Source organism: Camarhynchus parvulus, chromosome 2 (assembly GCF_901933205.1).
Source record: "Camarhynchus parvulus chromosome 2, STF_HiC, whole genome shotgun sequence".
Lineage (NCBI taxonomy): Eukaryota > Metazoa > Chordata > Aves > Passeriformes > Thraupidae > Camarhynchus > Camarhynchus parvulus.
The window spans coordinates 25,236,056-25,250,018 of NC_044572.1; the positions used below are offsets into that span (position 1 = coordinate 25,236,056).

At 41.3% G+C, this 13,963-nt stretch overlaps 1 protein-coding gene across 2 annotated transcripts in view; it reads right to left on the reverse strand.

Annotated features, from left to right (window-relative positions):
- The window catches only part of SLC25A13 (solute carrier family 25 member 13), a 99,088-nt gene extending 96,183 nt beyond the window's left edge, over positions 1-2,905 (reverse strand). Inside the window, exons 1-2 of one of the 2 annotated variants that reach the window (XM_030963568.1) lie at positions 2,810-2,838; positions 590-604 (exon numbers count right to left, since the gene is read on the reverse strand). In XM_030963568.1, the coding sequence (XP_030819428.1) occupies positions 590-604; positions 2,810-2,821 (27 nt within the window). In that variant the 5' untranslated portion in view covers positions 2,822-2,838. Of the gene's footprint in view, positions 1-589; positions 605-2,809 lie in introns of both variants that reach the window. The other variant, XM_030963576.1, reaches the window with a different exon arrangement.
- Positions 2,906-13,963: the final 11,058 nt, after the last annotated feature.

Genomic DNA, 13,963 nt, shown 5'->3' on the forward strand with positions numbered 1-13,963 from the left:
ACACTACGTAAAGAATTAGTGCTTTGTACCTGCATTACCATAAAGATGTTCCACATCGCCTCTTTTTTTGCACAATGCCAAAAAAGAAGCCAGTACCTAGGATGGTAATTTAATCACCAATGGGGTAAAAATCTGCTGGAAAATCTCACCTCTGGTTTTTACTGGAAATTTGTGTGAATATAATTTATAGCAGAGTTTTCCCAATACAGTTTCAGAAAATGTTTTCAAAGCTTAAGAAAAGCCACTGATGTGTAACATACATTGTTTAAAATGCTGTGTAAGTTGCAAACCTTGAGCTATATACAATGAAGGAAATCAAATCAGGCTGTAGTGCCCTTTCTTGATACCTGAGTGCTTAACAATGCAGCCTTAACAGTATGCCATTTGGGTTTTCCTTTTGAGAAACTGAATTCCTAGAGTTTGCTTAATATGTCAACATTTGAAATCTTGCAAGCAAAGACCAATTACATTCAATCCCAAAGACTCATATGCCTAAAAGGGTATAATTAAAAAATTAAAGGAAGCGGTCATGCAGGATACTGGCAAGGAAAAAGTACTAAAGAAATTTAAGAAAAAGCATTTAACTCACCAGTCCATTGTTTGGCTGAGGTGAAAAAGGCAAACATTACTGAGATGCATCAGTGAGGAAGCTAGAACACAAATCAAGGCACGTGCCTGCAAGCACATGTGAATAACTTCAGGCCCAGAAGCTCTTTCCATGGTGAAGTCATTCACATGTGCAACCGCAGAAGCTAAGCTCGGATGTTACCCTCAAAGTACAAAATGCTACTTACATTTTGCTACTGACCTCAATATAAAAAGAAATTTACCTGTATTTAACTGTTTCAGCTGAAGAAGACAAAAATCCCCTTGAAGTCCCACAAAGTAAGGTAATCCATTCTAGCTGCTCACAGTTCCAGTTAGTTTGTTTGTTTTTAACATAAGTCTCAGAACGTGTTAAGGCTTACAAACCAGAAGCCTTCCTTGGAAGCTATGTGAGGACTGCATGAGACCCTGGGGTACAAAGAGCTTATTTCTGCCTTGCAATACACCAAGAATGCTTATGACATGACAATTAAGCCATTATTCTTTTTATTGGGTATCTCTCTGCCAAGCCTGATGTAACCTGACATATACAACATTCAATTGAGTGTCTCTTAAAGTGTTGAGTGTTTCCAACATATGCTTGTGCAATTTTAGGGATCTGAACTGTATAAGAAATCTAGCTTAAGGAAAAAGGACACCATGCAAATGAGTAGCATGGAGCACATGTGTCTATCCGATTAGACAAACACTAACTACACATAAAGTATTTTTAAGTATATGTAACTAGCATAGGTTTAAATGGATTGCAGATTACAAACCACTGCTTGGAGAAGAGAAAATAAGTAAAAGGTTCAAAAGCCAGAGAATAGAAAACTTTTAAGTCTTTAAACACCAATAGTTTGGTAAGATGTAACCAACATGGTTATGGACCAGTGGGCAATCAAAAATTTTTAAAAAGGCTAGATAGATCAGCTGAGATTCACAAATAGTGAATACAAGATTTGGTGATGACTGTTTTATATCCACCAGCAATGAGGAATCAAATATTGCTCAGTCCACTAAAAGAGCAGGCAGTTCAGATAACCTACATTCTTATTGAGAAAGGTGCTGACCAAAGCAGCTCTATCATATCCTAGCTAAAATAAAGGAGCACACAACTCTGGCCACACTGAGCCATGCCTTGAGTTGTTTGGGGAAGATGTGTTTCCTGATTTTTCCTCGAGGTAAGTTTCATCACTGGCTTCAATAAAAGGACATAGAGTAATTTCTTTTTGAAGTGTCAGTATTCAAATATGAAACTTAATGAAAGTAGTAAGTTTTGAAATACCAACACTACATCTCATTTTATCTCCCTTTAGATATGGCCTTGATCCAGCCAATGACGTTTTTTTTCTGGGATGGGAATACATTACTAAATGATTAAATAACATATTTCAATTTGTTTATCCTTCTGATCAGCAAAAAAGCCCAAATAGCATGTATCCACCTGACAGGACAGCACTGAGAAGTAAAAATGCTTGGAAATTATAACCAGATGTGAAAAGAGAAGGTAAAAAAAGGTACATGGAGAAAATGGTAGAAAAAAGCAGAAAGGGACAATCGCGCTAAGGCCTGCAAGCAGGTCAGGGCCAACATCTGTGCCCACTGCGGGACCTGCCAGCCGCCGTCCCGAGATCCCGCTGCGTCCTCCCGTCCGAACAGCGGTGTGTCTGTCCGCATGCACAGCACGTGTGTACGTGTGCCTTTCTGCATCTGTACACTGTGGAACAAGGGGCTCGGCGGGGCTCTCACTGAGCACTACCGGGCCCAAATGCGCTTGGCGGAGCCGCGGCCGGGCCAGGGCACGGTGCCCGGCGGGGCAGTGCGGGGCTGTGCGGGGCTTCGCCGGGGAGAGCGACCCGACACCGACACCGGCGCCGGCACCGGCACCGGCACCGGCACCGGCACCGGCACGGGCCGCGGGAGGCGCCGTGCAGTGTCATTGACGCCGATGATGCACCGCAAGGGGAGCCCAGGCCCGCAGCTCCCGGCGCGGGCAGCTGCGGATGCTCGCCGCGCTGGCACACAGCCCCACCGGCCGGGGGCCGCCCGCTGCCCACCCCCCGCTCCCCGGGGCCGGCGGCGAGCGGCCGCCGAGCCGCGAGGACGAGGAGGAGGAGGCGCCACCTCGGCTTCCGTCAAGGGCAGGCCCGAGGTCAAACCCGGCAAGCGCCCCGCCGCGGCCCCTTCCCCCGCCGCCCGCCCGCCGGCGGCAGTGCCTTACCTTGGCAGCCATGCTGTGCCCGGCGCGGCCACCCCTTCCCGTCCCTTCCCTTCCTCCGCTCCCCTCCCTTCCGACCGCGGCACGCAGCTTCCCCGCCTGCGCACCAGCCCGCCAGCGCCGGCCGTCACCGCTCGCTCGCACAGGCGGGGATGGGGCACCGCCCCCGCCCGGCCCCGCCGCGGCCCCGTGATCGCCCGGCACGGTCCGGACCGGCCCTGCGGGCTCCGCGCTGGGCGCCGGGCGAGGCGCCGGGAGACGCGGCCTCGGGCAGCGGCGGAACGCCGGCCTTGCGGGGCGAGCACCGCCTCATCCCCGTGAAGGGCCCGGTTGCCCTCCTGGGTGCTCCACGGATACAGCTGGGGGCCCGGCGGGCGCACGGGGACGCCGAGCTCTTGGGGCCCTGCAGCCGCTCCGCCCGCTGGAGACGGTGACCGTGTCACCAGCTGGTGACCCTGGGAATGCCCCCGGCGCGTTCGGGGACACCGGGGCGAGCAGCGGAAGGATGCCAGCACCTTCACATCAAACCCTGCTGTCCTGCCCGGCGCTGTTTTCTTCCCCTCAAGGCAAGCTGCTGTTCGAGGGATGTTTCATCCAGTTGCAGCATCCCCAGCCATCATTCTGGGATGTCCCAAGAACGAGCTGTGCCTTCAAACCAAATTTTGTCAATGCTGTGCTAGTTTCTAAGTCAGCATGAAGGTGACACACAAGCAGCCCCGCCGCAGTCCAGGGCTGTACCCAGGACGACCACAAGCGTGGCACGCTGAGCCTCCCGGGCGGCTCGCACGCTGCCTAGGACAGCCTGCCCGGGCATGTTCGGCAGTGCACCACTGGGGATGCGGGCCCTGGCTGCCTCCGGGGCAATCGTCAGGCTGCCAGTGCCCGCTCTGGCTCGTCCGGGGCTTCTGGGGGGATTTTGGGATAGACTGGGATTGGCAGTGGAGGCAGGGAGCTTGCAACGTGCATGTAACTAAAAGGTTGCTTACAAGAACAGCTCCAGGGCAAGTTTTCGAGTTAATAATGATGTATCAAGTTAGTCATAGCTTTGAGGTAGATATTTCAGCACTTTCCTTTAAACTGAGTTATGTAAAGATGCTAAAAAGACAAAGGAGCTCGGAGACAACTACTGCATTATAAACCAAAAACAATTAACTCTTTGATTGCTATTAGTTGTCCTAGAGAGAGATAGTAGGGGAATGATAAGGATTCCTAAATGCATATTCACCTTAGAGAAGGTGAAGGTGATTTCTCTTCATCTCAGAGAAATTGTAAGGATTCATAAACATATCTGTACTTGCCCACTATAAATCTGTGAAGAATATCTCTCTTTATGTGTTCAGTCAAATGAGTTAACTACTCCAGTGTTTGAGCAAATTGTAGTTTCCCCTGTGCCTCTTGGAAGTTTCTCCCATCACCTGTGAGGCCCAGCAGCAGATATACCCCCTTCTCAGCAGTCTCCCAGTCTCAGTTTCTTGTAAAAACCTCCACTTGCTGGATTCTCTTCCTTTTCTGCTTGCTCCACGTATGTGTGCCCATTGCATGTGCTCAGCTGTTCTGTCTCAGCACAACCTTTCTCTTCTTGCTGCATCTCCCTGACCTAGAAAATAGCAGTTAGATCAAAGCAGGCTTGAAGCCTTCCTCCAACCCCACTTTTTCAAACAAACACAAAAAACAGACTATGTAGTGCTTATCTGCAAACTAGATAAGTAAATACTGTCACCTTGTCATAAATGAATAGATAATAGCAGTCCATTTATAAACAATAGAAAACAATCTTCGATTATTTTAATGATACCACTAAGAAGAGAAAAATTATGTAGAGAAAATAGCATAACAATTGTCTTATAATACAAATACAATGTTCTGTGTATATTCATAAGTCAGGATATTTAAATGTGAGCTTGAAAGTCAGTCCTATTATGAAAACAGGCTTCAACAGCATTTTTTTTCAATTTAAGTCTGCTAAGAAAATTACTAGAATTCTCCTGTTATACTGACACATGGTCTTGAGCTAATTGCCAAGGAAAAACACAACTCAAAAACCTGCCTATATTTCAGGTAGACTGGTGGTGAAATTCAGAGAGGTGAGTGAAGAAGGATGATCCTGAAAAGCCTTTTTCAACTGGTCTCTAAATGAAACAGCACATGATCTCTTTTAACACTTGTAATCATAGAATCATGGAATGATTTGCTTTGGAAGAGATCTCTGAAGGTCATCTAGTCCCAGTCCTCTGCAATGAATAGGGATATCTTCAATCAGACCAGTTTACTCAGTTTATTTGAGAGCAGGTTGGATGGGAAACCGACGCATCTAACCATCTACTGGTCTTGAGTAGTGGCAGGGATGGGGCACAATCTACCATCTCTCTGGGCAACCTGTTCCAGTGTTTCAAAAAGTGTCCTTTATCTAGTCTAAATCTGCTTCATTTCCCTTCCTTCTAGAGCTCTTGGCACCTCAAGATCTGAGCATACCTTCAGCACTGCCTTGGTCCAGACAAGACTTGTAATCTTGCCTTGCTTGCAGGAAAACCTGAGTTTGGCCTCACAGGTCTCTGATCATGACCAACATGCACATACAGGCCCAAGTTCCTTTTCTTCATAGAAAAAACAGTGAAGGCTAATAATGTTCACGTTTTAGATGATAAGCAGTATGACTGTAGTGGACTACAGCACTCTCCTTGGCCACATAATTAACTTGTTTTCAAAGTCCTCTGTTGATTGAGGTTAGATTCAAGCCCATGTGTCATGCTCATTTCAGTATGTTTTAACCACAAAGCCTTAGACTGCTCTGGGGAAGAGAGGAGGAACATTTGTCATTCTTTCTAGTGAAGACATGTCATTGTGAGAGAAGAATCCATGATCAGCTGGACTGGAGAGAAGCATGACTCTTTTATATGGTAGAGTGCAATGAGATAGGGTGAATTTGTGACTCAGTTTTCATTACAAAGCATAAAAATATTATTTAGAGAAGTCAGGACGCTGTGTGTCTGCAGCCAATGGGTTTTTTTCTGTATTTTACATGTAATACAAAACAGAGCACGCAGTGATATTAGGCTTCCTTCTACAAAGAGAAACAGCCTAGAGTTAGCTCCTTCTTGTGCTCTCTTCTGATAGGGTGTCTTGAATTTGTACACATGGGGATGGGTTTTACAGGAAGTGCTGCAGCTTGTTTCCAAGAGAAGTCACAGCCAAGTACCTGGACACTGTCCTTGAGGTGAAAAATTAGGCTTTGATAGTTTTCATGTGGAAAACAGAATGAGAGCTGATTCACTACTTGATGTTTTAACTATGTGGGTATTATACAGGAGGGCAACGTATCTGGATAGACACACATGATTTTTGGTGAGCTTATTGACAATTACCCTGGAGAGACCAACAGCCTGGGGCTCATGGTTCTTCAGAATTGCTAAATGACTGATAAAGGACTAACATTTACCTACTGACAGTGTAAGGCAGAACCCAGTGTGCTGGCTATTTTGGATCTTATTCATTACTCTTTCTATTAGTACTTTGCAATTTCAGCAAACTGTTTCTATGATTTCTCTTACAATGTTCTGGATTTTGTATGGGCAGACAGATGCCCTAAAATGTAGGCATTGCAATATGTAGCTTAAAGGCAAATAAATATCTTCTTGGATCTAGAAAGGTCTGAGAGCATCTGGGAAGGTCTGGAGAGGACTGGATCTGGAAAATCAGACTGTACATACCTGGATTACTAACTATCTTGGTGAATAGCTGAGATAAAGCAAAGACTGACCCAAGGCCCTCAAGATCTGTGTTGCTATCCAAATTACTGAGCTGTTTTCCTCAGTATACCTCTCTCTGCCTCACACCATAGAAACTGTCTTCCAAATGGCTCCTTCTGTGTTATATTGTATGTTCAGCAACATGGATATTTTCCTGTGTGCTAACTTACCACAAAACTGCACCAAGTACATCTTCCTACAAGTGCAGCTGATAGTCAAAAAACCCAGGGGCCTCAGTCCTAGTGGGAAAGAGCTGGATGTTAAAAGGAAATGAATGAACACAAGGTTTTCCTGAGCACATCTTGTTTCTTCAAACTCTTTATTGACCTCTCTCCTTCAGTGAAGTCTTAAGGGAAGGCATGAAGCAGTATTCCCTTCCTTAGGTCATGGGTTTGGTGTGGATTTTTTGTTCTTTCTGTGGGTTTTTTTTATTTTGTTTTGTTCTTAATAAAGGATGTTTAGCTGATGTGAGTTAGCACATCAGTTTTAGTGACTCTTTGCCAAGAATTTGCGCTTGCACAGTAGGCCTAACCCTGAGAATTTCTCTAATAAAATATGACTCACTCTGAATGAATCATTCACAATTCTTCTGTTTGAAGGATATTCACTGCAGATCACGATTTCCTCAAATGCATTTGCTGTTTTTCTGGATATTTTATAACATTGTCTGACAATTGTCAATGTTTGTTTTTTTGCTGTTGTACTTTTAAGTCACACATATTCTTAATTTAAACTCTGTTGTTTATTTGTGATTTTTGAGGGTCAGTCAAACATGGTCTTATTCCAAGTACTTTTATATGCATGTCTAGAATTCATTGTCTATCAGTGTTTCTGCCAATGAAAAAACAAACTGGTCATTTAAATAGTTCAAGGAAAAGTGAATATAAAAGCAGCACCTTGAAGTATGAATAATTAATTTAAAAATCCATACAAATGGTACTATATTTTCACAGTTTTCCCATCTCTAAATGCAACACTATCTCCCAGTGTGTGTGTCACATCTACCAGAAGAGTGGCATTCACAAAGCTGGAAGGAGAAGCTATAATTCTGTCTTACAGCTAATAATGGCATTTACACAATCATTGCTGTTAAAATAAAACAGCTCAAAGCACTTTACCAAAGCTATGGTCTAGAAATACATCTGAAATAACTAAAGAAACATTGCTGCTGATGATGAGTAAGGGGTTAATTCTTCTGTTGGTGTAAATCAGGTTAGGTAGTAGATTTGTGCTGATTTACATTGGTAAAGCCCAAAAGATAGAAGGGGATACAGGACAAACGAAAGATGCTATATTTATTTCATAAGTGAAAAATACTTCATAACTCAGGCACATCATTGGCATGAATAAGTTATGAAAAATCTTCACAGCCAAAAGAACATAATCATCCTTCATGTATAACAGATTTGTTTATTCTGTAAAGATTCATTTCAGTTGATTAATTATCAGTATCTGCTGATGGTGGAGGTAACAAGCCATCTCTGATGAGAGAATCATTTTAGGACATGCTCAGAATATTTTATCACCTAGTGCAAGTTGTGTATGCTTAGAATATTTATCATACCATGTACTAATAGTATCACATTTTATAAGCTAAGTACTGAATGTAAATTATATTACAGATATAGGAGTTATCTATATTTTTCTTGTTTTTTTTTTTTATAAGAGGGATATAAAAAAATAAAGCCTGGTAACAGTTGTGTTTGCATGTCAAGTGCTGAACTGTTCTGCTGCATTAAATCATTGTTATTCTAGACCAGTAAAAATTTGCATAAGTGCAGATGGCAGCTCCTAACAATACCATCAGAATTGTTTCACCATACACCAAATCCAACCAGTACCAAGCATATTGCACACTCACTAGCCATTATTCACAGATGGAAGCTAACAAGATGGAGGTTTATCAAGAGGTAAATTATCTTCTTTTTTCTGCAATTTTATTTACTACCTAAACTAAATTGCAACTCCAAGTTAAAATACCAAAAGAGAGATTAGATCATCTCAATACTGAAGCAGTTATGAAGAGGGAAAAATTATAATATATCTGTCAATCACCGCAAAATAAAAAGCAAAAGTAGATCAGATTTTTAATACATTATAATAATTTGCTATTTATGAAGCTAACCTTAGTCACCAAAATGCCTAAAATATAAAGTATTATCCCTAACAACATAGATTGAAATCTGTTACTAAATGCATTGAATAGACACACTACTTCAGTCAGACTTTACTCACAGAGTAGACTAGGCATCATTTGACATCATTTGTGGGTCTTTAAAGTGTATGTACAAATATCTGCATAAGCTGAACTTGCATTGTGTGCAAGAGGTCAACTGGATTTTGATTAGCCAAGACTTTGCAGAAAGTAATAGAACCTCTGCAGAGTTTTGTATTAAGCACTGAGTTTCTCTTAGCTTCAACAAACTTACATGCTTGAAAATATAAACATTTGGTCATCTTGAAACTCAATGTTTTCTTTCATTCTCCAGCCAAACCCCATAACTTTTATTTTCCATGGAGATAAAACATTTATTAAGTATTAATACACATTTCCAAAGGACCCACTGTCTTTTTCCTTAAACTGAAGAAAGATGGTCTGGCTCAAAGTCCTCTAAAGCCAAGTGGAGCTTTTTTGTTTGTTTCAGTGCTTTGCTTAAAGTTGAAGACTATCACCTACCTTGGTATTTACAGCTCTGTTATCAGTGTATGCCAGCTTTTGGTATTTGTTTTGTTAAAAAGGATGGATTGAGGCAAAAGTTCAAAAGGTTTTTAATTACTGACAAGATTGGAACCGCTGATAGCAAGTGTGTTTACCTAGGGAAGATGGTAATTTCTAATTATTTGGAGTACTTGTGTTTAATTTCATTACCAAGAAATGCAGGTCACAGTGCTTTTGTATGCATCTGGTCAAAAGTCAGCTGGCATCCAGTTTCAACCAGGCCTAAGAAAACAGTAGCACTCTCAGAGGAATTATATTCCTCCGCTGCAGCCTGATAAAGAATAAAGGTTTCTTATTGCTTCCACTGAAGAACTGACTGCACTGTAGGTTCATCTCTTTAATTTCAAAGAATCCCTACCAAAAGAGGCACTAGGAAAGCCTAACTGCAAGGGAAGCCATCAGCTCAGCTACTTATCTCTTTAAGATTCTTCTTCCAGAAGAATCCACAGGATATCAGACTTTCTAGGCTGCTCTGCTCACATAGCTGCTTTCTTGGTAGATTGTTTCTGTCCTCTTTCCTCTTTTAATTTTGTTTGCTGTTGTTTTCAGTTTGGTTGGAGCCAGCCTTGGTGAGGTGGGAAGAAACCATCTGATCTGTGGTTTCATGAGGTAGGCAAGGTATTTCTCAGGATGAGTTGTATGATCAGTTGTGACTCAGTAAAAATGAGTTCTGCAGCTTTTGTGGTTTTGTGCCTCAGAGCTTTTCTAGCCAGATGTCCACACTTTACATATCAGAAGGAGATTTTCAGGGCTTTCAAGTACCTAAAAGTTTAACTGAGGCAGATGTTTTAGTTGTTTAGTCCACTATTTCTGTAGTTAGCAAGATTTAAACAACAGCTACAGAAAATCCCCTGATATGCTTGCTGAAATCAGTAGGAAAATTCCCATCTGGGATCAGGATTTATCCTCTGTTAGATTTTGTGGGTGGATAGAGGTGTATGAGGCAGAAAAGGATTCTTTTTTCTATTTTTCCACTGCTTCTACTACAACAACAGAGCTAATCACTTGTGAGTCAGCAAAATGTCCTTTTCCAGGGAGAGAAAGGAAAACCTACAAAGGGGAAAAATTGTTCATCTCTGCTGTGGTGAGGAGAAACACTTTGTCATGAGCTGCTTTCTTGTTTATATTGATATAGAGTGACTTAAAGTGCACATCATTGAAATGTTCATCACCTGGTGAGGGAATCCATTACCTTAGCCTTCTGCAGGAGCATCAGAGAAATAGTCACAAAATGCACTCAAGGCCTATGTATTTTCCTCTTTTTCTAGAATATCCCTGTCAGTGGAGAGGATATGCAATCACTGTGAGACTCATTACTAGATCCAGCTAGATAAGTCGAATAGGTAAGGTGTATTTATTGAGAGAATACATGCACCTTTTACTCTCAAGCTTTGATCACCCTTCTTAAATCCTCAGCCACAAATCAGATGCTAAGATGATAACCAGCACTGAAGATGTACAGGTTGGTTGTTCTTCCATTAAGGACTGGCGCTTTTTTTTAGTGAGAATCCACTCACTTTCCTTTTGCCTGTTTGAAAGTCTGGGCTTCATGAGATCCACACAGAAGTTCAATCTAAAAAGCATTTGGAACCTGAGAAGAGTTTTGGTGACTACTTAATATTATGGCTTATTGGGGGAATTGTGTCTTTAAGAGATGCCTAAAGGAGCCCATTAGTATTGTTATATTGTTTGGAAATTTATATAGAATAGCATTTTGCAGCAGCAACTCTTATAGTGGATGAGACACATCTGTCAGACTTCTTGACTCTGGGTGATTGAAAAATGCAATACTTATCTCCCACTCTGCCAGTCTTGTATTGGTTCCCAAATATGTCCTCAGGTACATAGTGGAGAATTTGGTTTTGGTTTATTTGCTCTTCAAAGCTAAGCAAACTAACTACAGCCTTCTCTGTATTTTCTTGTTGTACTTGATATCAGGTAGGAGATCCATATCCTGCAAAACTTGGGAATGAGTAGAAATTACTTTCAGCTCCAGAGAATGTGTCCTTTCTAATTCTGGAAGGCCTGAGTTTGCTGACCTGCAGTGCCTGTTGCAGAGCCTGTTGTTAAGTGGATGTTTGAATAGGAGCTGAGGAGATGAGTTCTGATCAGTTTTTGTGGAAGTGTCTACCTAACTTTGCATTGACACATTTTTAGTGAAACTTAGCAAATCATACCTTTTGAGAGTCTTGTTAGTCCCAGTCAGAGCTTTTTTTCTCTGGAGGAAAAAAAGTATTCCATGAGTGATTATGTAGAAACAAGCTCAGCCTAAGCAGATAAGATACCACTTTCTGTTGCAGGGAGGAACTTTAGATGCTTAGGTCAAGTATCACTGTAGCTGAGCTTTCAGATTCCTTTCAGGCAGATCTTCTATATTCTTGCTACTAAAATCAAAGATACTCACTTTGGTGCCAGGGAGTTTGAAATGCTTGTGTAAATCATTAACATGAACCATTTATTCTGACCACAGCTACGTGGTCTAAAGTTGATATATGGAATCTGTTAATCATTACTTGTCAACTACTTACTGCGTATCTGAAGGTGATTCCAAAAGCTCCTGCCAACTTTTCAGAGGTCAGTACCTCGGGTTCTCTTTGCTTAACTAACCTGCATTCAGTTTTTGTAAGTGATCCTGAAATGCCTAGTCAGTTTTTTTTTATAACCTGTGACACCTGAAGAGAAACCCTAACTTCTCTCTCTCAGATACATGAAAAATGGTGAAATAGTTGGAATGTTATTCCAAAGCGGTTTTTTTGGCTTTTTCTCTCAATAGAGTCAGAAGGTACTACCACCCTAGAGAAGACACCATGTGTGGTTCTGCAAGTTTCAGGGGCAGGAATTCCTTAGATGACTTGATCCAGCAGGGACTTTGAACACATTTTCACACACTGTGACTTGCACTTGGGTACATGACAGACAGTGAAAGCATCAGAAATATCTGCAGAAATGCTGGTGCATCTCACTTTCTTGGTGTCTGACAATTTTATTTATTCCTAACTCATTATGCTGTGGTGCAGAAAATATCCTGGTCTTTCCCCAACAGCTTCTCCTCATGAACCTCCTTATCTGGCCATCTGCCTTTCTCTTCATGGTTCCCCTTTCATTCTTTCTGCCACCGAGCAGCCTTGCTCAGTCTGAGTTTTTTTCCTAATCTGGGTACTTGCAACCTCATTCATCTTCAGTTGACCAGTTTTCCTTTCCTAGCCCAGTGCTTGAAGTCTTGAAGTCCTTTGCCATTGTGTCTAAGACTTTTCAACGGCTCCTCTTCCTCAGCCTGAGTTTTCTTACCTCAAACTCTGCTTCTGTAACCCAGCACATCATTTCTGATTTGTTTCTCTTGTGCCTTAATTAAGCCATTTTATCCTCTCTTGTGCAGTGAAGCAGAAAAGAAATTTCCTAACTGTAGTTTGGATCTAAAGTGTTGCATTATCCAACAACATCAAAGAGTGGCCTTTCTATGGAAATGTGGGGAGCCAACATCCTTCACTTGCTGACTCAGTGCAAAACAAATATTTAAGGAATTTCAGTACCAGCCCTGACCAAACCATTACTGCAAATCTGTAGACTTTTCCAAATTTTCCAAAGCTTTTATTTTGTCCAAATTATTTTATTTTGTTCAGATCATTTTACTGGCATGCAGTAATAAAAAGGCACATCCCTAATACAAGTATTAGCTCTCTATTAATTTTCACCCATTTGTTCCAGAATAGGGCGAATGCCACAGCCAACTATCTGAAAAGAGGTTCAGCATCGAAAACACATTCTTTTCATCTTGTTCTTCAGAATGACTGCACCAGTTTTGCTCAGACTTTCAAAAAAAGTTACTGTGAGCCAACCAGCTCCATGGAATACTATGGCCCAGTGTGATGGATTATCTGTAGGCAAATGAAAAATAGAAAATAATATAAAATGCTGAAAAAACTTCTTTTTTTTCCTAATTGTATGATGAATAAGTTATTTTTCTATTTTTTTTTCTTTATTGCATTCTTTTCTTTTTTGAGACATAGAATGTAAGTCGGTACAGTTAGAAATAGTAAAACAGCAGAAAAATAACTGCGATTGCTTGTTGTATTGAAGTACTAGATGAGAGATTCCACTTGCTTTGAAGAAAATGGCAGGTTATAAAAAAATAGCTCAGACTAAATGCACTATTTTTTGTCAGAATTAAAATTCTTTGTATGTTCAGTCTTCTAGAAAGGTAAATGACTGTACAGAATATATATAGAAAGTCTTGACATTCCTTGAAACAATCATTGATCAGACACTGTAAAGCCTCAAACAGAGGTACATTGGTCCTTTGAGAATGACAGAAAATTACAACAGATTAAGAATATTTACTTTGGCAAGACAGAACTTAAGTTTCTGGAGGAAAATGCTTTTGACACTGTTGTAGAAATAATTGTGTAACAGTAGAAAGCATTCAAACTAGAAATGGGATTTATATAAACCACTGATTTCTTTGTTGTCTTTTGCTTCAGCTAGTACCCAATTCTATTCCTGTAACTATTCTTTAATTTGGAACTAATTGCAGATGTAGGGTGAAAATGGGTTACAAATTTATATTTGCAGATGCAAAAGAAATATCAATTCTACACTACTGAAGAAAATAAAGACATTTAGTTAAATACAACTTTTGATAATAAAGTTAGGATTCCTGGCTTTAAAAAGAAAATCTTACAAATTGCAGATATT